The sequence below is a fragment of the Brachycentrus maculatus genome, unplaced genomic scaffold (genome assembly GCF_059751285.1).
Source record: "Brachycentrus maculatus isolate JH-2025_06_01 unplaced genomic scaffold, ASM5975128v1 h1tg000711l, whole genome shotgun sequence".
Lineage (NCBI taxonomy): Eukaryota > Metazoa > Arthropoda > Insecta > Trichoptera > Brachycentridae > Brachycentrus > Brachycentrus maculatus.
The window spans coordinates 638,113-664,315 of NW_028281442.1; the positions used below are offsets into that span (position 1 = coordinate 638,113).

A 26,203-nucleotide genomic window follows, 5' to 3' on the forward strand; every position below is an offset into this window, starting at 1 on the left:
TACATTGCGAAAATTTCGTTATTTACGAATGCGTAAATCTCCCATTCACGCTTTTTTACGTTTTGCTCAGAACCGTATATTGTTTACGAAGCGTGATGCTTCGACGTAAACATTTTATGAATGACGTCATGTTGTTTACGATAAAATATCGATACAAGATGGCTTCAAAACGTGGTAACTACATTTCAGAAAATTGCAAATATCGCATAAAAACATAGAAAGGAGAGTGAATGCTGGGAACAAAGTGAATGGTGCACTGAAATCAGTTATGGCAAATAAAAACCTATCAGCGGAAGCTAAACTGGCAGTGCACAACGGAGTCCTGGTTCCAACTCTAATGTATGGAAGTGAAACATGGAGTTGGCAAAAGAAGGATGAAAGTAGACTGAATGCAGCCGAAATGCGGTCACTAGAGACATCTATTGGTGAGATGTAAAGAAGCTTTTTATTAAGCAGAAACTCTTATATTAGTATGTGAGATCCGAATCCTGGATTATAATCACACACATGAGAAACGCCAGAAAATACCATTTTCATTTTTATTATAAAGCTTATAATTTGACCAGATAATTTATTTACAACATTTTGAGTGTGTCCAAATACTCTTCTCACAAAATCTGGATTATCTCACCAATAGATGTCTCTAGTGAAGTTCTAGTGATTCATGAACAAGGTTTCTAAATTGGTTCATATATATAGAACTTCCAAGAATTTGAGTAGTGTGGTTGTCAATAATGGGTAGAATTGGTGAATGTTACACGTGTGTAAAGTGATCACTTAAACCAGCCTATGACGGTCGTAAGCCCCGTAAATGCCGAGACTTCCATATTCTTCTTCATCTTTGATGAGATGTCAAAAAATAATATGAAAATAAATCCTGTAATTGGAGATAATCCAGATTTTGTGAACAAGTATTTGGACACACTCAAAATGTTGTAAATAAATTATCTGGTCAAATTATAAGCTTTATAATAAAAATGAAAATGGTATTTTCTGGCGTTTCTCATGTGTGTGATTATAATCCAGGATTCGGATCTCACATACTAATATAAGAGTTTCTGCTTAATAAAAAGCTTCTTTACATCTCACCAATAGATGTCTCTAGTGAAGTTCTAGTGATTCATGAACAAGGTTTCTAAATTGGTTCATATATATAGAACTTCCAAGAATTTGAGTAGTGTGGTTGTCAATAATGGGTAGAATTAGTGAATGTTACACGTGAGTAAAGTGATCACTTAAACCAGCCTATGACGGTCGTAAGCCCCGTAAATGCCGAGACATCCATATTCTTCTTCATCTTTGATGAGATGTCAAAAAATAATATGAAAATAAATCCTGTAATTGGAGATTACACTACGGAGGTGGACAACAATAGATTGATATTTTTATTTGTACTATGTAAATACACATCGACCCTCTAAACTAAATATTACCTAAACGCTAAGAGACACACCAAAATAGGATTATGGTTTGTGTTTATCCTAAAAACTTAGAAATTCAAAGAATCCATAATTGAAATAATTTTACCACACTAAATTGGGTGTAGTTTGTTTATTATGGGTAAATAGGGTTTTTGTTAATACTCGGGATTAGTGTGGGGGCTAGGGTAGGTATTGACAGGGTTGATTTGGAACATTAAAGCGGCGCTGCTAAACCTTTGTGTAATTTAGATCCTCTGAATATTACATAAAATTTAACATAACAAATTTGTGTATGATGTATGTTACTATATAAAAAGTACATAGGTACCGTGTATAGATATATCGCTCACTCCTTTCAAGAACGTCATAAATAAAAAAAAATCGTCAATTTTCAGTTGTGCCCAGAAAATGTACTATATCCCAGCAAAAGAAGCATATTTTTAACATAATATTTACCCGCTACAGGGCAGAAAGTGTTGTTTTTGCATTTTGAAGAAAATGTATTGTTTAATTATTTTTTGAAATATACTAAATATTTTTTTAATGGAAGAAAAACCTTTAGGTTTTACGTGAAAAGATTTGTTGCATAGTAAAAAGTTCAATTGGGGGCTTGATATTTATTTTTAATACATTGTTTTATATTTTTAAACTTTAAAAACGTTCTGAAAAATCAAGTTTTTTATTTATTTATGACGTTCTTGAAAGGATTGAACGATATAATAAATACAATATTTTATCGCCATGAATGGAAGAATTTAAAATTTAATGTAAGGCTTAGTTAGGGATAATTGAAAATATTAATTAGGGTTCTTTCAGGTAGTATGGATAAAGGAGCGAATAGATAACAAGAGAATGACTAAAATGTATAGAGTGTTCCGCAAATGTTAATGAGGGGATCAATGTATAAGATCAGAGATTAACTGTTAGAGAGATTAACTGTCAGAGAGATCAACTGTCACAGAGATCAACTATGGGGTAGACAAACTTTCAGAGGAAATATTTGCCAGAGAAATTTATTTATTTATTTTAACCTCATGTACAGAAAAGAAATATGTACATTGGCGGGCTTATTGCTAAAAAACAATATCTTCCAACCAACCAAAAATAGACTACTGAATTGGTCAAAACGTTTGATACTATGTATAGCTGTTTGCAATCAGAGGGTAGATAGAGCTTGAACAAGTGTTTTATTACATGTGTTTAGTTAAAAAAAAATTAAGCTTATATATTATATAATATAATGTAAGCAACAACAAAAGCATTTTATACATATCGTAGTCAAAAAGGAGAAAGTGACCAAGTGCATTTTTTACAAAAACGTGATCAATAACTATTTGATATCTCACTAGTTTAATATTGTCCTGAAAAAAATCCCAAAGATTTTAAACTTGGATTTTTAAGTATAATATATTGACTTGTTAAAAATGACTAACTGCATTGGTGTTTATTTTCTTGCCAAGCAAAAGTGACTTAAATGGCCGTCCAGAACATTTAACGTATTGTTAGTTGGTCACTTTCTCCTGTATGACTACGATATATTATAAAATATTTTTGTGGTTGCCTATATTTTAATGAACGTTTTATTTTTAGACATGGAAGACATGGAAGCTTGAAGATATTTTGAGACCCTACTGTTGAGAATCACTGGCCCAAGTAGTCTTGTATTAAGGGTATATTTTAATGATAGCTAGTTACATTGCTAGGTACCGGTTTACTAAGATATTTTGAACCTTTCGGATATTTGACTTTATTTTATATTTTCGTAATGTCGACCCAACCTTTACTAAGTAATTTTTACTATGTCTTTTACCAGTTTGTTACCGGATATATTTGTACTTTTATTTCAAAAACCTATTAGTAACATCTGGGAAGGATTTCAATTTACTTATCGCATACTAGTCTAAAAGGCAGTATTGTCCGCCTCCGTAGTGTAATGGTCAGCACGCTCGGCTACCGTTCTGGAGGTTCCGGGTTCGATTCCCAAGGGGGGTAAAATAAATATAAATGATTTTTTCACTGTAATATTTATTCAATATTACCATGGACTGGTACCTGAAGCGGAGGGCTGATCACCTTTCCTTCATGTGTAAACGATCAAGATAACACTGCGTTTATATGACACAGTGCCCTATGCACCATTGGGGTGTGGATAAGGGTTTTTTTTATTTATTAGTCTAAAAACAACATTTATGTCCAAATATTGTATGAAAGAGATTGAAAGTATGGGAATCGGAGCGAAAATGATGAATATGTCTGTTAGTTGCTTGCTGTATGCGTATGACGCCGTACTGCTAGCGAGCAGCGCGGAGGATTTGCAACTAATAGTGTCAAGAATGTATGATGTATGTATGGATAATGATCTGGCAATGAATGAAAGTAAGTTAAAGGTCATGGTGTTTGAAAGAGAAAAAGATATGATAGAATGCAAAATTATCGTACACAATGAATCCCTGGAACAGGTGCAAGAATTTTTATATCTAGGAAGCATGTTCACAAGGGATGGAAAAGTGGATAAGGATATTTAGAGAATAGTGAATGCAGGGAATATAATAAATGGTGCTTTGAAATAAAAATATGTCCATGGAAGCCAAGCTAGCGGTTCACAACGGCGTGCTGGTACCGACACTAATGTATGGAAGCGAAACATGGAACTGGCAAAGGAAGGACGAAAGCAGAGTGAACGCTGTTGAAATGCTCTTCCTCTGGGGGGAAACGGCGTGATGGTAGTAGTAGTAGTAGTTTGTCCAAATACTTTTTCATTAATCAGGATTATCTCCAACAACGAGTAATTATTTTTTTTACATCTCAAAATAGATTTGGTGAATGTTACACGTGTAATTAATCCACGTGTACTTAATCCAGGCTATGACAGGCGAATAGTGTTTGCAAATATGGTGTGGCGTTCTATTCTCTCTGCTTACCCGGCAGGGAAATGGGGTACAGTTAGTGTTGCATATGTTCTGGTAAAATTCAGCTCAGTGACGTGTTTTAATGTTTTAAAAATTAAATATAATGTATGCATGCCAGCATAATAAATAGATACGCTTGTTTTTTTTTAAATTTTATTATTATTACATAAGAGATTCTAAACTCTTATGCAAATGCATTTTATATCTGGCATTCGACTATTCTGGCATTCTTCAGATGAATAATTACAGTAATTGGATTGGTATGAATTATTTTTGCTGGTGCACATTCGTTAACCCTCTATTGCCGGACTGGTCTTAAAACGACATTGATTTTATTAAGACTTTTTTAATAAAAAAGACAGGCGCCGCAGCGTAGTTGGGAAGACGCTCGAATGCGAAACTAGCGACGCGGGTTGATTCCCACTAAGTACAAAATAAATTCAAGAAAGATATCTTTTCAATTGGTCTGGATATTTGTGATGTATTTTTCACATTTACCTTCCCTATCCTTACTATTCTACCTCTAGACAACCCTCTAAATGCAGAGGTTTTGCGGGTTATTCCTTTAATAAATAAAAATCTATGCAAAAAAAAAAAAAACATAAATTATGTGACAACGTCAGGTTATGATCCCGTGGTTAGCATCATAGACTCTGAGTCAGAGTTTCAGGGTTCGAATCCAATTCACGACAACTTGCTTCTCATTTTTAACAACTGGTTTCTTGGGTATAAGAAATTATGAAGAATGTTACAAATATTTCATAAAGGTTTCTTCTTAAAACGTTCATTCATCTTGGTATAGGCATTGTATGTAGTTTGTTTTAAGAGGGATTAGGCTCCTGTTATGTCGACTACCAGCTGCCAATCCATCTCTTTGGTGATCTGCCCGAGAGTCGTCTACAATGAGGTTGCCCGTGCAGTATAATGTGGGGGAGTCTGTATGGTTCCATTCTCCTCACACGCGCATACCATTGTCTCCTACGTTGCCTTCCCCACCTAACGACATCTTCGATCTCGCATATTTCTCTTATCCTAGCTTCCTTATTCTGTCTCGTAGACTATTGCCAAATATGCTTCTTAGAGTTTTCATTTCTGACACACTTAGCACGTTTTTTGTAACTACGGTGTCCGCTTTGTATTCGATTCCATATGTCATGCTGGATCGCACATAGGTTTTATATATTTTAATTTTGCTGCCAATCTTCATGTCAGGGTTTTTCCATATTGAATTATTCACCAAACGGATTATTAACCATTGGGATTATAAGGTTTTGACTAGTTGATTATTTAAAAAATATTTTTATTTTTCATACACCGCTTTTTCCATAACAACCTATTTCGGCCCACAGAGGGTTAATATATTTTATGGATATACGAATTATTTGATCAATAAATAATAATGAATTCAAAGGAATAATTGCTGCAAATTTAAACTGAAATTCTTATTCATAAAACCTGCATCAAATGAATATCTGTTATTACATCTTTTGTAATAGCACATGAATTGTACATTGCATTAATACATACAAGGAAGTAATCACACATGCAGTTAGATCATTGCCACCAGCAATTTATAACTTTAAAACATGCATATCACTTTCCAAGACGATTTAAAGTGACATGTAACATGTTTGACCTTAGAAGATAGTATCGTGTCGAAAAATGTTGAGCATTGACCTGGGTATTGAGTATGGCGTTACGAGATGCTGCACATTGCCCTCAGAATGTAACATGTTTGACCTGAGAAGATAGTAACGTGTCGAGAATTGTTGAGCATTGGCCTGGGTATCGAGTGTGGCGTTACGAGATGCTGCACATTGCCCTCAGAATGTAACATGTTTGACCTAAGAAGATAGTAACGTGTCGAGAATTGTTGAGCATTGACCTGGGCATCGAGTATGGCGTTACGAGATGCTGCACATTGCCCTCAGAATGTAACATGTTTGACCTGAGAAGATAGTAACGTGTCGAGAATTGTTGAGCATTGGCCTGGGTATCGAGTGTGGCGTTACGAGATGCTGCACATTGCCCTCAGAATGTAACATGTTTGACCTAAGAAGATAGTAACGTGTCGAGAATTGTTGAGCATTGACCTGGGCATCGAGTATGGCGTTACGAGATGCTGCACATTGCCCTCAGAATGTAACATGTTTGACCTGAGGAGAAAGTAACGTGTCGGGAATTGTTGAGCATTGACCCGGGCGTCGAGTATGGCGTTACGAGATGCTGCACATTGGCCTCAGAATGTAACATGTTTGACCTGAGGAGATAGTAACGTGTCGGGAATTGTTGAGCATTGACCTGGGCGTCGAGTATGGCGTTACGAGATGCTGCACATTGCCCTCAGAATGTAACATGTTTGACCTGAGGAGATAGTAACGTGTCGAGAATTGTTGAGCATTGACCTGGGCATCGAGTATGGCGTTACGAGATGCTGCACATTGCCCTCAGAATGTAACATGTTTGACCTGAGGAGATAGTAACGTGTCGAGAATTGTTGAGCATTGACCTGGGCGTCGAGTATGGCGTTACGAAATGCTGCACATTGCCCTCAGAATGTAACATGTTTGACCTGAGAAGATAGTAACGTGTCGAGAATTGTTGAGCATTGACCTGGGCGTCGAGTATGGCGTTACGAGATGCTGCACATTGCCCTCAGAATGTAACATGTTTGACCTGAGGAGATAGTAACGTGTCGAGAATTGTTGAGCATTGACCTGGGCGTCGAGTATGGCGTTACGAGATGCTGCACATTGCCCTCAGAATGGAGTATTAACAAGGACAAACAAACGTAACATAATGCTCTCCGATACATTATCTACTTTGATTTGAAAACACTTTGAAGAAGGCGGCGCGAGATGAAAGGCCGCGGCCTCCTTTGACGCAACCAGTAGGTGGCTGCAGAGTGGTTACTGTAATTAAATAACTTGGCGTTATATATAAGTGGTAAAACCATCGAGATAACAACAGATTATGCTGCAGATAGCAAATGGATTGGACCCCAAACCTAACTGGAGCACATCAAAGGAGTACCGAGATGGCAGGGCTGTATTCATAAGGGGGCTATATATATATATACTCAGGCTTCAACTTTTTAAGTTTCAAAGCCTATGCCTACTCGTGAGTGGATTTACTCTTTATGTTTAAAGTTACTATTATTTCATGTAATTCATGATTGAAAATTCTAGGCAAAAACACTCGTTATCATAAGCTTGTTTGAGTGATAACGTACATATACGTATTACGTTCACCATTCTACCCGTGGAACTCTCCGAAATTCCAAGAAATACGAAGAAGCTTTTCAAAAATATATACTTATTATAGGAATACATTTAAATAACACACAAAGACGTTTATAATAACAAGTTTATTATTATATAAAATTATTATTTGGTATATACCCTAATTTTGCTTGAAAATGATTGAAAACCTAATAAAGTATACAGTACTCTCTCTACCTGTATTGCTACTCAAGTATTGTAATGTAAACAGTGAAATTTAAAAGGCATGTAAGTATATGTAAAACATAACTACTGTAGTATAAAGTACGACGTATGTACTGTATTACAAATTTCTCGGCTAATCCGAACTTTTCCAAATCCGAACAGGCCACATATCCAATTAATTACTCATTTACAGCCACATACACATTTAGGAGATTTAAGATTTTGAACTTTCTAGAATTTTCTAGGGATGGAAAGATTGATAATGACATAGAAAGGAGAGTGAATGCTGGGAACAGAGTGAATGGTGCACTAAAATCAGTTTTAGCAAATAAAAATCTATCAGCGGAAGCTAAACTGGCAGTACACAATGGAGTTCTGGTTCCAACCCTTATGTATGGAAGCGAAGCATGGAGTTGGCAAAAGAAGGATGAAAGCAGACTGAATGCAGTCGAAATGCGATCCCTCAGACGAATGTGTGGCAAAACGATGTTTGATAGATGTTCGAATGATGAAATAAGGAAAAAATGTAAGGCTGAGATAAGCATTATCGATAAAATTAAGAAAGGTGTGTTGAGATGGTTTGGACATGTGGAGCGTATGAGTGAAGAAAGAACGGTTAAACAAATTTATGGAGCAAATGTAGTTGGAAAAAGAAGCAGAGGACGACCGAGGAAAACTTGGCACAATCAGGTATGTCAAATACTTGAAAGCGGCCGGGTCAGGAGTCGTAATAATCGTCGGGTATGTATGAGGAGATGCATGAATGTAGAAGAGGCAAAGAATGTTTGCAAAGACAGAGTGGTGTGGCGTTCGATTCTCTCTGCCTACCCCTGCGGGGAAGCGGCGTGATGGTTAGTTAGTTAGTTAAGATTTTGAACAAGCGATCGTTTACATTTTTACTAATGTTGTATACCAATACCACAGCAATACCATACCGATTTTTCACAAAGAAATTCATAATTATAATATACGAGGACATAACAAAATACACGTGGAGCCGATAAACACTACTAAATTTGGAGTAAGGTCCTTAAAATATATTGCATATACCCAAATTAACCAGCTGCCTGATATATATAACAAAGAACCCATTCGTGGATCCAAAATAAATGATGTGAAAAAATACTTTATGGAAAGATATATATGTAGTATATATTTTACCTTATGTTTTTTTTTATATTCTCTCATTTTTTAAATTTTCTTATTTTCTAACTAACTAACTAACTAACCATCACGCCGCTTCCCCGCAGGGGTAGGCAGAGAGAATCGAACGCCACACCACTCTGTCTTTACAAACATTCTTTGCCTCTTCTACATTCATGCATCTCCTCATACATACCCGACGATTATTACGACTCCTGACCCGGCCTCTTTCAAGTATTTGACATACCTGATTGTGCCAAGTTCTCCTCGGTCGTCCTCTGCTTCTTTTTCCAACTACATTCGCTCCATAAATTTGTTTAACCGTTCTTTCTTCACTCATACGCTCCACATGTCCAAACCATCTCAACACACCTTTCTTAATTTTATCGATAATGCTTATCTCAGCCTTACATTTTTTCCTTATTTCATCATTCGAACATCTATCAAACATCGTTTTGCCACACATTCGTCTGAGGGATCGCATTTCGACTGCATTCAGTCTGCTTTCATCCTTCTTTTGCCAACTCCATGCTTCGCTTCCATACATAAGGGTTGGAACCAGAACTCCATTGTGTACTGCCAGTTTAGCTTCCGCTGATAGATTTTTATTTGCTAAAACTGATTTTAGTGCACCATTCACTCTGTTCCCAGCATTCACTCTCCTTTCTATGTCTTTTTTTTTGTCGTATTATCCTAGTATATTTACCAGTTCAGACATACATACATACAAACTGTATCCTACATGTTCATACATAAGTAAGGTAAAAATGTAATAATACACAAGTAGTCTGTAAAAGAATTTCAAGCATTTCTATTTTACAGGAGTCCTGTAAATGCTGCCGAATTCGGAAATTCCGAGGCCGGCTCTGCAGTTACTAACTAGGTACGTGGCTTCTTTGTGGTTTGAAGAACAATTTGATTAGGTATGCTGGTAGATGTAGATACCACGCTTATACCTTAACGTCATGCGATAAAAAATACGTGATTTCTTTTCAAATATCAAAGCATTACGGAGTACGTGAGGCATTTGGATGTTTAAAAAGAGATTAAAAAAATAAAGTGGAATGTTTTTTATATTTTATTTTTTAAAACCTTCGTATGACCGTTTTTTGCATGCAACAGAATACACTATTTAATCTTTCAATCTTAGAAGAAAAAAAAATAATAAATAGTTGTTTCTCAGACTTTCATATTCTTCGTCTATGTTGAGATGTCAAAGTGTAAAAATAGCTTCTTAAAAATCAAAGATTAATAAAAAATGAAATGGATATTTTTTAGCGTTTCTCGAGTATATGAATTTAATCCAGGATCCGGACCTCACATACAAATGTAAGAGTTTCTGCTTTATAAAAAACTTCTTTCATCTCACCATAGATGTCTCTAGTGAATTCAAGACTTGACAAGAATTTAAAAAAATCACTTTTTAATTTTATTGTTTTTATTGTTCCTTTTATTTTTTGATGTATTATTTGATTCCTTGGCTTTAGAAAATTGATGAAGAAAATATATAATATAATAAAACGCATTAATCGCATATTTTGCCTTGTTTTACTGTATCTTTTTATTTATTTAATTTTTTTATTAAAACAGAAATATTTGTGTTTTTATTATTTACACAAATATTTCAATTTAATACTATTTCTGTGAGCCTAAGCGGCTCATTATTAGACATAGGTATCAACTTGTGGTAGAGTGGATTCGAACCGAGAAACTCTGACTTAAGAGTCCGCGACACTAACCACGGGACCACAACCCGACAGAATTAATTAGTCCCCTGGATTTCGAATAAAATTATTAATAAAATTATGATTTTTTATAATTTATATGAGTAAATGTACAAAAATAAATACCTGAATAAGAATATAAAAGTCTTACATAGTTTTATCTGTTTTAATGTATCTTTATTATTTAAAATTTATCTTTCTACAATAAATCTAATAAGTGTTTAAAATAGTCAATAAAAAATATTTATTTTAATTTCATTAGTAAATAAATAACAGTAATACCAAAGTCACACATTTTTTGTTTGTTTTATTATACCTTTAATTTTTCAATATACATTATTTAATCCCTTTGATGTGTTTACACGATGTAAAATAATTGTCTGAAAACTTAACTACACATCGCGCGCACAAACTATGACAGCGCGCCGCGCAGGCTTGCCAACTTGACGACTTACGCACTTGCTAGTCTTAAGAATAAAAGATGTGGGCAAGTATTCACATTTACGGTACATGTAGTACTTTTTGTTATCTATACTCCCACCCAATGGTGCATAAGGCATTGCATCGTATTTAAGCAGTGTTATCTTGATCGTTACTTGAATGAAGGTAAGGTGATTACTCCTGCGCTTCAGGGAAATATTAATTAAATATAATAATGTAAAATCATATAATAAATAATAAATCCCTTACCGCACCCCAATGGTGCATAGGGCACTGCTTCATATAAACGCAGTGTTATCTCGATCGATTACACATGAAGGAAAGGTGATCAGCCCTCCACTTCAGGTACCAGTCCAGTGTAATATTGAATAAATATTAGAGTGAAAAAATCACTTATATTTATAAAACCCCCCTGGGAATCAAACCCGGGACCTCCAGAACGGTAGGCGAGCATGCTGACCATTACACTACGGAGGCGGACAAAAAATGTAAAATCATTAATACTTATTTTCACCTCCCTCTGGGAATCGAACCCGGGACATACAGCACGGTAGCTAAACACGCTAACCATTACACTACGGAGGCGGATAATAATATGTCGTAATATGTAATTTTAATATGTATATATATATATATATATATTTTTATTATTTTATAAAATACAATAAAACGTCATATTTGATGTGTAAGGGGTCCGATTTAAAGTGAAAATCCAGTTTCCCGGTTAACATGAAGAGTCGAGGCTTGAAGGTGTTATTGTGTTAGAGTATGGAAGTAGATTCTGTGTCTGGAATAGGTCCGTAGAAGCTGTTTACAGCGCTACGTCAGCGCCAGCGGAACCCAGCAGAAACAATAATCCTATACGAATTGGAGTAAGGTAACCAGTCCTATTATCGAAGCATTATTCATTTATTTATTTCATAGATACATACATTTATTTTTTAACTTTATGTATTACGGTTCTTTAGGCATGGCCTGTGTTGAGCCGAAATACTTACATGTTAATACAATTTTAATTTTTATTATTATTTGTTTATTTTTTTATATTATTAGATTTTATACATTACATACAATAGATACAATAACGATTTTCAGTATAAAGGTTTTACAATAAAATAATTACACCGGACTCTAATTAATTCACTTTCTACCTTGTCCCTACTAACGAGAAGCAACCATCGACGGACACTGATCTAAAAGACACAATCACTACTGGATTTTTTTATGGTTTTTAATTTTTTATGAGAACATTTAGTATTCTGTATCTAAAGTAGACGTTCGACCACCTTCGTAGAGTATTGGTTAGCACTTTTGGTACCCATACTAGAGGTACCGGGTTCGATCCCCAGGGGGGGAGGTTTCCAATAAATATGAGTTTTTTTCATCCTGGACCGGTACCTGATCATCCTACCTTCATATAATAAACGATCAATTTGCGTTATTTTGATGCAGTTCCCTATGTACCATTGCGTGAGGGTAAAGGTTTAAATAAATAAGATTTTTTTAAATTTAAGTAATGCCATGCTCCTTTATTTTAAATAATAAAAAAACGAGTAGAATTTGATAATATTTTTAGTCGATTCGTTATTTGACAATATTTTATACAAAGGCATTATGTAATATTATTTTTTTAATTTTAGTTTTTAATTGTATATTAATGCAATATTTCAAGTGTGTCCAAAAAATTGTTTACGTATGCGGGTTTGTTCTGTTAGGAGTTATTTAAAATGACTATGGAAGTCTGGGTATTTACAGGGCTTACGACCTGTTATACGATTTCATGAAAATATAAGTTTTAAAAATGGAAATGGTGTTTCTAAGCGTTGTCTGGTACATACAATAATTCTGGAAGAGTCTTATATACCTACATTTCATAAAATTATTTGCTAATTAAAAAAATGCTCAGTTCAACAATATATGGTAGGTACTGAGGACTAGCATGTGAAAGAAGGTATCAATCGAAACATATTACGGAATTTGAGTAGTATGAAGAAAAAAATGTATCATTTTGTCATAGAGTGGGTTCGAACCCAGAAATTCTGACTCAAGAGTCTGCGACACTAACCAAAAATTATAATTTGAATTTCGAATCGTTATTAGATATTCGATACAATTACACAATAATTTGAAAAAATGAAAATACTTTGAAACATAACAGTCAAAATAAGTTGACTGCTATCATATAATATGGGATTGGAAATGTCGAAAATAAGTATCAAAATAAAATGGGTCGATAATGGGAGTCAAAACGTATTGGAGGTTGCGGTAATGGGTAACTTCACCTTACCGTAAACACATAACAAGTCCATGAGTCACCTGGGAGATGGAATTCATCTCAATAGCGGAACTATTCTTTGATCTAACTCGTAGTTGGTGAAATAAATTAAACTGATATATTTGATAACATACTCCAATACAACGCGCACCACAAATTTAACGTTACACATTTTATCAATGGGCCGTTTTATTGGGCGTGACGCAGTGGTACTAAAATAAAAAACAATCGAATATCAATCTTGAAATTCGAATATCAAATTAAAAATTCGAATACTAAAATTTGAAATTCGAATATAAAGGCGAAAATTCAAATAATTAATGCTATAATTCGAATATCGAAATAAAAATTCAAATACATAATGTTAAAATTCGAATATCAAAGTAAAAATTCGACTACCAATATCAACATTGAATCAGAATCACAGCCAATGACAGGTTATATGTCCAGTGAATATCCAGACTTCCATATATCCTTTGTATAAAAATTTAAAAGTCCTTTGAAAAAAAAGTTGTAATAGAAAAAGCAATTAAAAGAAATTTAAAAGCAAAAAAAAACATGATAATTAAAATACATAATACAATATATATAATAAATAAAAATATAATATATTAAATAAAAATACATAAAATTAAGCGAAGAAGAAGACCGAGAAAAACATGGCACGATCAGGTATGCCAAATACTTGAAGTGGTCAGGTTAGGAGTCGTTACAATCGGCAGGTATGTATGAAGAGATGCATGAACGTGGAAGAGGCTAAAAATGTTTGCAAAGATAGAGTGGTGTGGCGTTCTATTCTCTCTGCCTACCCCTACGGGGAAGCGGCGTGATGGTTAGTTAGTTAGTTAAAAAAATACATTTTAAATTGTATTTCGTTCTTCAAGGTGTTATAAGCCAACGTGAAGCTACGTGTAATTGCCTACAGTTATACGGTGAATAGTGTACAGTGTACAGTGTCATTTGCATCGACAGAGAAATTGGTTTAAACTTTTCAGTCGGCTCACTTCAAAGGTTACACGTTCAAGCCCGGATCACGGTGAAAAGAATACGCCTCACCAAGTTTAAATATAGAAATACAGTGAAACCTCTCATAACGATTTTAATTCGTTCCAGCATCTTACTCGTTAAGCGAAACATTTTTTTCCCATACAAATTAATGTAAAATACGATAATGCGTTCCAGGCAGACTGAAAACTCAAATTTTTAAATATATTTTTTAACGTTTATTCAAATTTAATTACTTATAAATTGTTAAGGAGTGCAAAAACTTATATAATTTAATTTAGATTTGAAAAAAAACGTAAAAATATGAATTTATGACACATAATTAATCCCTGTAAAACAATTGTATTGGACCAGTTTTGAGTTTATTAATGTGAACACGACTGGTTTTGAGAACTACACATGTTCTCACCAATAGTTGTAAATGCAAACAAAAAATTGGCTCAAAAGTGGTCTTATATTTTTGGTGTTACTTACACCACGTCTTCTTAGCCTTTTCCGCAACAAATGATGCACAAGGCACTGCAATTAATCGATAGAGCAATATTAAGTTGACCGTTATTACATTAAGTCAAGGTTATCAGTCCTGCGCTTTAGTGACGAGATTATTCAGATAATTTACAAATATTTTTTTAACAAACAAAAGAAAATAGAATATTGTTTATGAGTACAGGGTTATTATAACGATTTTAGTTAATTATTATTATTACTGTTACTATTATCAACCTTTATTTTTAAAGGATAACCCAAAAAATTCATAAATCTAGTTTGCATTTGATCTTACAACAAAAATTCCACAAGAAAAAGTGATAATTTGACAGATTACTCTCTTATTATTTTCTATACTAGTCCAATTAAAACAATATTTTTTTGTTCACCATGATTTATGAACGTACAGTACGGCTGTCCAAACTCAAAACACAGTAAGGGACATTTTTTTTGTAGTACGTTTTTTTTACATTTCCGGACTAAGTAGATTCTACGTCCAAAAATGCAAAAAAAACCTACTACAAAAAATGTCCCTTACTGTGTTTTAAGTTTGGACAGCCGAGTATCCCGCGTACTTAAAATCAAAATAAACATGAAGATATACTTATATATTATTTTTATTTTTAAATTTATTAGTTGCCTGAGAAAATTTTCCTTGCGTATTATGTACATGGATAAAATATTGTATAATATATTGATGTTTGATAGATGTTCGAATGATGAAATAAGGAAAGAATGTAAGGCTGAGATAAGCATTATCGATAAAATTAAGAAAGGTGTGTTGAGATGGTTTGGACATGTGGAACGTATGAGTGAAAAAAAAACGGTTAAACAAATTTATGAGGCGAATGTAGTTGGAAAAAGAAGCAGAGGACGACCTAGGAAAACTTGGCACAATCAGGTATGTCGAATACTTGAAAGCGGCCGGGTCAGGAGTCGTAATAATCGTCGGGTATGTATGAGGAGATGCATGAATGTAGAAGAGGCAAAGAATGTTTGCAAAGACAGAGTGGTGTGGCGTTCGATTATCTCTGCCTACCCCTGCGGGGAAGCGGCGTGATGGTTAGTTAGTTAAATATGCAGCTATATTTTATTTCCGGTCGAGGTGCCGACGCCGACGGTTGTCGACCAGCGGTTCGCGAGATGCTGTGGTACAGTTTGAGGAAGCGTGTAGCGCGCGGCACGCAGCAACCACGTGACCCGGGCCGGAGATCAAAGCTACCGACGCCGCCCCACCTGCCCGACACATTGCGCCCAGGGGTGGACAATCCTTAGCTTTATTTTTATTTCAATCAAAATAAAATATATTTTTTTTAAACCCTTACCCGCACCCTAATGGTGCATAGGGCACTGCATCATGTAAACGCAGTGTTATCTTCTTTTATATCTTGATTTTTTCACTCAAATATTTATTCAATATAACCCTGGACTGGTACCTGAAGCGGAGGGCTGATAACCTTTCCTACATGTGTAAACGATCATTTAAGTTTTACTTATTAAACATGGTGGTATTTACTAAGTAAAACTTAAATAAAAAATGGATAAATTTGACCACAAAGTGACTGCCGAATCAATTAATGAAATAATAATAACTTACGATAATTTATATATCGCTATTTTCGTAAAATACTGCCTCAAAGGCGCTTGGCGCTTGTATTAACATTGATATAAATCAAATAAAAAAAACTCATCTTCATAATTTCTATGTGTGATATTTTAGATGCTGTAAGTAATATGATAGATTGAAAATAATTTTAAAATCCCCAAATGCAATACAAAACAGTACCAAAAAATTACATATACTTAATAAAAAAAGAAAAGAAATATGTATTCATTTTCAATTGGTCTGGGTGTTTTTAATTTATTTTCTACATGTACCTTTCCTTTCCCTACCATCTTACTCGGAGACAATCCTCTAAAATAGAGATTACGGGTTATAAAAAAGAATTAAGAGTGGATGTTATATAAGGGGACAAATGTTAGTATCACACATGATAAAAATAGTGAGGGACATTGGTACCACAAACCAAGCTAGGACACAAAATGCTGAACCCACTTCTAGTGGAACGGAAGGTCTGCTGATGACAGTCAACAGTCCGCCATTTCATAAGGAGTTTAATGTGGTTTCTAACTTATTAACCTAACCATTATGGCGCTTCTCCGCAGGGGTAGGCAGAGAGAATAGAACGCCACGTCACTCTGTCTTTGCAAATATTCTTTGCCTCTTCTACATTCACGCATCTCTTCATACATACCCGACGATTATAACGACTCCTGACCCGGCCGCTTTCAAGTATTTGACATACCTGATTGTGCCATGTTTTCCTAGGTCGTCCTCTGCTCCTTTTTCCAATAACATTCGCCTCATAAATTTGTTTTACCGTTCTTTCCTCACTCATTCGTTCTACATGTCCAAACCATCTCAACACACCTTTCTTAATTTTATCGATAATGCTTGTCTCAGCTTTGCATTCCTTCCTTATTTCACTATTCGAACATCTATCATACATCGTTTTGTCGCACATTCTTCTGAGAGATCGCATTTCGACTGCATTCAGTCTACTTTCATCCTTCTTTTGCTAACTCAATGTTTCACTTCCATACATTAGAGTTGGAACCAGGACTCTGTTTGTGTGTACTGCCAGTTTAGCTTCCGCTGATAGGTTACGTGGTTTCCTCCCAGCAATGAGCAAATGCTGAGAACCCCAAACTAGAGATTATCCCTCCTGTTCCTAACACAGATTGAAATAAAACATCTTTATTTAGCTAGAAGAAACAAAAATCCACTTAATGATCTATAAACCTTGTACATAATAACCAAGGTAAGTAATATGGCTCCAAAGTATCTTAAGGAGCTGTGTATTCCAGATGAATTGGTTGATAGACGTCTCACGCACGATCGGCTACAACATCTGCAATGGGCAAAGTGATCTTACCAGCTCGCAACCAACGCACTAAATTTGGCGAGCATGCCTTTGCTGTTGCAGGACCGACGGCGTGGAATGCTCTTCCACCAATGGTTAGAAATAGTGAGTGTGAGATGATCTTTAGAAAAATACTAAAAACACATTTGTAATGTTTTCCCCAATTCATTCACAGTGAAGCGCCCTTGAGGTATTATTTTACGAAAATGGCGCTATATAAGTTATCCAAATTTATTATTATTATTAATGAATGCAATTCCCATCTTAACCTCTAATCTGCTCGATTTCGAGTGTCAAAATTTCCGTCCCGTGCTGGATTATTTTACATTACAATATTTTTGACAAAAAAGCATATTTTTGCCTATTTTTTGTAGTGAAACTTTCGGATATCCATCATAGATGTTCACAGTACACAATGCACTTTACTTTTTATGTTTTTATGATGTATTTACACAAAAAAATTAACATTTACGGACTCGCGGCCTAAAGTATGGCGACTGTATAGAAGACGCGGCTGTCGTATCTGCGGAGCACGACCCCACCGGAAGTATTCACGATAAAGTTGACACTAAATTAAAATAATTTTGATATTTTATGACAATAAATCAAAGAGAACTAATTTATCCATGCCTCGAACCAAATTTAAGTGCAAAAAATTATCCATAGGTGTTGATATAAGTACGTAAAGTTGAAAAACGACTATGCATGCGATCCGCAGCTTACGGGTTAAAAAAGGGTACAAATGTGTCGCTTTGAAAAACTGTGCCATACAGATTGAGACACATTATAAAACTATCCCTACGGAGAAGAGTGTTATTTCGTAATTCTGGTCTAACTTCCTTTTTGTTTCATTTTCGCGCCCTTTGATCATGCCGTTCTGCGCCTGCGCACTTATTCACTTTTACAGACCCGACCAGACAATCCCTGAATCCAGAGAAAGCGATGGCAACAAGTAAAATTGCCAAATTGCATCAATCTTGTAGTATAACAACCCTAGTGGATGAATCATCCTTTTTGTTCGTGTGCGCAAATTTCTTGTTCGCAGGTCTCTTTTCTGGCGCCTTACGGTATTTGGCAGCAAGTAAACATTATTTAGTAGTAAGATTAACATTCTCAAATGATTCTTTGCTTATACACTCTACGAGTATATAAAATTATACCGTGGAGTGTGTTGATAGTACGTAGTATTTGAGTATCGTAAGATACGTATACACTACCGGCCGAAAACCAATAACAGAGTACTATATTAAGACTCTCCTTATCATTCATCGTTCACTTTGTTTAATACCACTTTTTTAACGACGAATGATAAGGAGAGTGTTATATTACTTAACCACAAAGTTAACAATGCTTTTAAAATACAAAATATACTTTGTCAGGGTGTAATTACCCCTTTTAGACCTTGAATTAAATCCCATATGTTTTTCTTTGCATACAAAAAATAGTATTGCGATTATCATGAAAAAAACTTACTAACCATCAAGATGTTTTTTTAACCCTTATCCGCACCCAATGGTGCATAGGGCACTGTATCGTAGTGACGCAGTGTTTGTTAACTTGATCGTTAATTTCATGAATCAAGGTGACCAACCCTACGCTTCTTGTACCAGTCCAGGGTGATATGAAATAAATATGAGAGTGAAATTCACCCGTATCTATTTTGACCCCCCCAGGAATCGAACCCGGGACCTCCAGCATGGTGGCCAAACGCGCTGACCACTACATATAAAGGTGGACAAAATCACGATGTTTACCGATACAAAGCGATAGAATTACAAATTGTCGCATATGCGCGCGTCGTAGATGTACGCGTTGGATGCTATACATAAACATTGAGGTACCATGCGTTGTGTATTTTTTTAAGAAGTTCTTTTACTTCTATCACGTGTCTTTTACTTCAAATTATCTGGTATAATTATAAGTTTAAATAATAAAAATTAAAATGGTATTTTCTGGCGTTTCTCATGTGTGTGATTGTAATCCAGAATTCGGACCTCACATACAAGAGTTTCTGCTTAATAAAAAGCTTCTTTACATCTCACCAATAGATTCAAGAACAAGGTTTCTATAACATTGGTTAATATATATAGAACTTCCAAGAATTTGAGTAGAGTGGTTGTCAATAATAGGTAGAATTGGTGAATGTTACACGTGTGTAAAGTGATTAAATTAAACCAGCCTATGACGGTCGTCAGCCCCGTAAATGCCCAGACATCCATATTCTTCTTCATCTTTGATGAGATGTCAAAAAATTATATAAAAATCTGAAACATTTTCATGTTTATTTGTAACTTCTGTTATAATTTAGATACCACTGACATCGATTATAATATATGTATCAATAGTTTGTTAAAAAATCTACGGCATTTTAATTATTTTACTGTTTTCGTGCAAAATGCCACATTAATTAACAAAAATCTGAAACATTTTCTTGTTTATTTGTAACTTCTGATATAATTTAGATACCACTGATATCGATTGTAATATAAGTATCAATAGTTTGTTAAAAAATCTATGGCATTTTAATTATTTTACTGTTTTCGTGCAAAATGCCACATTAATTAACAAAAATCTGAAACATTTTCTTGTTTATTTGTAATTTCTGATATAATTTAGGTACCACTGACATCGATTGTAACGTAAGTATCAATAGTTCGTTATAAATCTAAGGCATTTGAAATATTTTCCTGTATTCGTGCAAAAATGCCACTTTAATTAACAAAAATCTGAAACATTTTCTTGTTTATTTGTAACTTCTGATATAATTTAGATACCACTGACATCGATTGTTATGTGAGTATAAATAGTTTGTTTTGAAAATATGGCATTTTAATTATTTCCTGTTTTCGTGCAAAATGCCACATGAATTAACAAAAATCTGAAACATTTTCTTGTTTATTTGTAACTTCTAATATAATTTAGATACCACTGACATCGACTGTTATGTGAGTATAAATAGTTTGTTTTGAAAATATGGCATTTTAATTATTTCCTGTTTTCGTGCAAAATGCCACAAAAATTAACAAAAATCTGAAACATTTTCTTGTTTATTTGTAACTTCTGATATAATTTAGATACCACTGACATCGACTGTTATGTGAGTATAAATAGTTTGTTTTGAAAATATGGCATTTTAATTATTTCCTGTTTTCGTGCAAAATGCCACAAAAATTAACAAAAATCTGAAACATTTTCTTGTTTATTTGTAACTTCTAATATAATTTAGATACCACTGACATCGATTGTAACATAAGTATCAATAGTTCGTTATAAATCTAAGGCATTTGAAATATTTTCCTGTATTCGTGCAAAAATGCCACTTTAATTAACAAAAATCTGAAACATTTTCTTGTTTATTTTTAACCTCCTTTGATGTGATTCAGAACGCCGCCGAATCCCAAATTATACAAGAGTAACAATTAAGAAATTTTCATACGGATGGCGCTTGTAAGAATTAAAATTCAAATATTTAAATCCACCCGATTGAATAATTATTTTATTTGAATAGACCTATAATTTTTATTCCTCAGATTTAAATACCGCCTCCGATAATTATTCAAGGCAGATTTCTCCGTTTTAACTAATCTTTGGATTGACGCATCTGCGCACGTTGACGGACATCAAAACCAGGTTGATTGAACGTAATAATTATTATGTCTTTTGATGCTACTGTTTTGCCGACAGAGCCATATATACTACTATTACTACTACTACTACCAAGACGCCGTTTCCCCGCAGGGGTAGGCAGAGAGGATGGAACGCCACAATCTTCTGTCCTGACATACACTCCTCGCCTCCTTCACATACATACATCTAGTCATACATGCCCTCCGATTACGCAGACTTTTGACAGCGCCAGATTTAAGGTTCTGAGTGATCTGATCGTGCCAAGTCTTTTTCAGTCATCCTCGTTCTGTTTTCCCTCACATTCGCCACATATATTTTCTCAGTCATTCTCTCGTTATCCATTCGCTCCACTTGTCCTTACCACCGTTAAGAACTCTACCTAATCTTTTCAATTATTCTTCGTACGAGTAGGCATAGGCTATAAAACTAATAAAGGTGAAGCCGGAGTAGGGCCATGGTAAGCGGTGTTGCATAAGCCGTAGCTAAATTTCAGAGTCACTTTAAAAAAATTCTAAATTTTATTATTTTTAGCGATTTTAGCAAATCAACTTAATTAAATTCATATTAAACCTATATTCATCATTTTATTGGCATCTCTACAAAGATAAAAAAAATATAGATCCCTGGATATTTACAGGGTTTATGACCTGTCATAGGTTGGTTAAGTGATCACGTTATACACGTGCAACATTCACCATTCTACCTATGTTTTAATTGTTATCTCAACATAAAAGAAGATGTTTAGAAATCTAACCATTTACTGGGATTATGGCCTGTCACTGGATGGTTTAAAAAATAACCTCACATGCATATGTGAAGGTCAGTGCTTAAGGTAACATTTTTAAAACATAGATGCTGACATTTGTTAGCATCTATTTTGTATTATGACTATATTGTAAAATAATTTAGCTCAATATAAGTTAAACCTTTTAATTAATCAAAATACACATATGTTATATATAATTCACAATATAAAAAAAAATCTATATGTTTCTGTCACTTGAAACATACGAGTACAAAATAAAAGTAGCATATTTGTCAATCATCGGTAGAATGATGAATGCTTCAAAGTGTGTAAGGTAATCCCTTAAACCAGCCAATAACAGGTCATAAGGCCTGTCTAGGCTTGCATATAAGCATCTCAACAAACTTCTTCATCTTTGTTGAGATTTCTACAACTTGTTGTTTTTGATATAATGGCTTGAAGAGTAGTAAAATCCAGTATTTGTAAATTTGTGCCTCATTACTAACTGGTAATTATTAGGTTATTATATTAAAATAAGATTCGTTATTTATTCTCGATTTATTTTTGTTTCAAGCTTATGTTATGGAAGTCAAATATCGCTCAATCCTTTCAACAACGTCATAAATAAAAAAACTTGATTTTTTAGGAGATCGTTTTTAAAGTTTGAAAATACTATAAGATGTATTAAAAAATAAATATCAAGCCATTTATTGCACCTTTTACTGTGCAACAGATCCTTTTAGGAAAAACCTGAATGTTTTTTCTCCATACGAAAAATATTTAGTTTATTTAAAAAAAATAAAAAACCTTTCCTTCAAAATGCAAAACAACACTTTCTGCCCTGTAGCGGGAAAATATTAAGTTAAAAATATGCCGCTTTTGCTGGGATATAGTACATTTTCTGGGCATTCAGAAAACATGCACAACTGAAATTTGACGATTTTTTATATATGACGTTGTTGAGAGGAGTGAGCGATATATCATGCGCTAGATTGACGTAATTTGCAATCAAATTTGTGCACTAAATAGTGTGATTAGCTGTAAATAATCGAATCCATAAACCGAATTCAGTAAAAAATTATTTAAAAGACGTCGTTATTTTTTATTCGATCGCAATTAGTAATTTAACTTTAAATATGGATAATACATATTACTGAATCCATTAATACATTTTTGTGATAAAATATGAGGTCAACTATGTCCTTAGACCGTAAAAAATCTCATAATTAAGCAAAACAGAGGCTATATTTTGGTTTGTAAAAGCATTATTAACTTTGTGGTATGATAATTTAATACTCTCCTAATCATTCTTCCACTTGTGTAATACCACTTAAAAACTTCACGACTATCGGTTTCGAAATCACCATTCCATCATCAGGTCATATTGTCATAAACATCTGTCTATAGGTGACCTGATGAGGGAACGATTTTTCCGAAACCAGCGGTTGTGAAGTAAAGTTATTAAGTGGTATTACACAAAGTGGAAGATGAATGATAAAGAGAGTGTTAAAATAAAGGTTATATGAAATAACTATAACTTTGTTTTGTCTTGTTTTATGAAATTGTATTATTATAACTGTTGTTGTAAGCATGCTTGTCTATCATATACAAAGTCTAGGATTCGATTTTCAGCTGAGGCGAAATAAAAGTACGCGGTAGTAACTATATTTTCCTAGATTGGTTACGAGTATGCATATAAAGAACCTAAGATTGATAACACGTTCTGCATCTAGTACATGATTGAAATTGCATCAAATACAAGCAGTGTCCTATGCACCAATATGAACCAGCCTTAAAAACAGATGCACCTTGCATTGAAGTAAATTTTGTTGAAAATAAATTTTTTTTTATCTAATTTTTTATTAAAGAAATATCTTATTTTTCCACATTTACTTTTGGATTGTTACAACTTCAAATTGTATTGTTTTTGCCATTTATTTAAAAGGTAGAAATACGACGAAAAATAAGTGTAATATTAAAAAAACAATAAGTTGTCTTTTTTGAGTTAGAACAGTGTTATAGTAGAGAGAAAATATTTAGAGTAATAAATAGGTAGGTACTTACGTCGAGAATTCTTATACAATCCTTGCCAGGAGCAAAATATAACTTTGAGTTATCACAGAACATTTTGATAACTTTAAATGAAAAACATATAAAAAACAGCTTAAAAATAAACTAAAGCACAGAACATGAGTCGGTAGGTTCGTTGAAAAATACTTCAAAAACGCGCGAAACTTTCCCGCCCGTTTTTGACAGCCGTGCGGATTCGAAAATCGATTATCGGTCGACTTTTTGTTTTGGATCTCGAAGTATGACATTCGATTCCGTTGGAGCAGGAGCCGCCGTGGTCCGTCTCTCCCTCGAAGCATGCCAAACAGCACTAAATGCAGTAAAAGACTTAGTGGAAGGCAGTCGGCATTCAACAGCAAGCTGTGAAACCTTTGGGCGATGGGGCATACAGTATACAGAGTGTGGCGGTGCCCTGGCGGCCGAATCGGAAGGCTCTTAGTTCCGATAATCGCCGGTAGATGGTGTTTCAAAGTAAGTGTCGAATTATTAAATCATTTGGGCTATTCTCACTGCAGTATATAAGAATAACGCCTGAAAATACAAGGAGGCTATGTCCATTTTTATAACGACAATCAATTAAGTTACTTTGTGGTAAAATGTATCCAATTCAAATATAAGATTTACTTAATAAATACCCAAAAATAATGAATAAATAAAAATAAGAAACAGCTCCTACCCTCTCTTCAACCTTCAATGTCCCAAAGACCCAACTCTAAAATTTAGAATTAGATTCACTCAGAAGAATGTGTGCCAAAACGATGTATGATAGATGTGCGAATAGTGAAATAAGGAAGGAATGCAAAGCATTCATGATAGCAAAGCAAATATGATAGATGTGCGAATAGTGAAATAAGGAGGGAGATAAGCATTATAGATAAAATTAAGAAACGTGTGTTGAGATGGTTTGGACATGTAGAACGAATGAGTGCGGAAAGAACGGAAAAACAAATTTATGAAGCGAATGTAACTGAAAAAAGGAGCAGATGAAGACCGAGAAAAACATGGCACGATCAGGTATGCCAAATACTTGAATGTGGTCAGGTTAGGAGTAACATGTATGAGGATATGCATGAACGTGGAAGAGGCGAAGAATGTTTGTAAAGACAGGGTGGTGTGGCGTTCTATTCTCTCTGCCTACCCCTGCGGGGAAGCGGCGTGATGGTTAGTTAGTTAGTTAGTTAGTTACATACTGAAAACCACACGTGATATGGGAAATTTCTCGGATCTACGATCAATATTTTTTAATATATTTTTTTTTTTGCTTTAAGTGCCTCTTAGCCCTTCTTCGCTTCCATTCAATATCCTCAAAAAAGATTGATGCGCGTAAAAATATCAAAACGGGCATGATTAAGTGCCGAATTTTTCGGACCCCCCTCTTTATCGTTTTGTAATTTCCGCCGCGTGCCAGCGCAGGGTTGAGGGCCGAAAGCCGCCACATCCAAAATGTATAAAGCGTATTTACTGGCTGCGATTGGGCTGCGATAGCGGTCGCCCGGGTCTTCAAAGGACCCCGAATCGGCGCACGCATCTCCGAAGGGATAAGCAGAGCAAACAGCGTTACTGTCGCCTTTTTGGGACGCTAAGAGAGCCTCACAGGGCAGCCGACAAACGTCGACATACACAAATTGAAAAGAATTTATGATGGTAATTACATATAAGAACATTATGAAATTTTGACTAGGAAATGATAATTTTACATTTCTCTCAAAACAGAAGAAGAACGTGGAAGGGCTTATGGCCTGTCATTGGCTGGCTAAGTGACCACTTTACAGGCGTAACATTCTACGCTATTCTACCCTCATGAGTAATTATATAAACATTGTAAAAATTTGATTTGCCTGGGAATATAAAGATAAAAAAGTATTTGTAATGTATTTTATTTTTTTTACATATTTATAATTATTAATTACATCAATATTAATGCAATATGTATATTGAGTAATCGGAGATTGGTGAACGTTACTCAAATGTATAAAGTGATCACTTA

General features: G+C 34.5%; 1 protein-coding gene across 1 annotated transcript in view; it reads right to left on the reverse strand.

Moving 5' to 3' along the window:
* LOC148300476 (palmitoleoyl-protein carboxylesterase NOTUM-like) overlaps window positions 1–24,339 on the reverse strand; it is a 79,887-nt gene extending 55,548 nt beyond the window's left edge. The window contains exon 1 of the mRNA XM_088274730.1: window positions 24,211–24,339. Within this exon, the coding sequence (XP_088130856.1) occupies window positions 24,211–24,273 (63 nt within the window). The 5' untranslated portion in view covers window positions 24,274–24,339. The remainder of the gene's footprint in view (window positions 1–24,210) is intronic.
* Window positions 24,340–26,203: the final 1,864 nt, after the last annotated feature.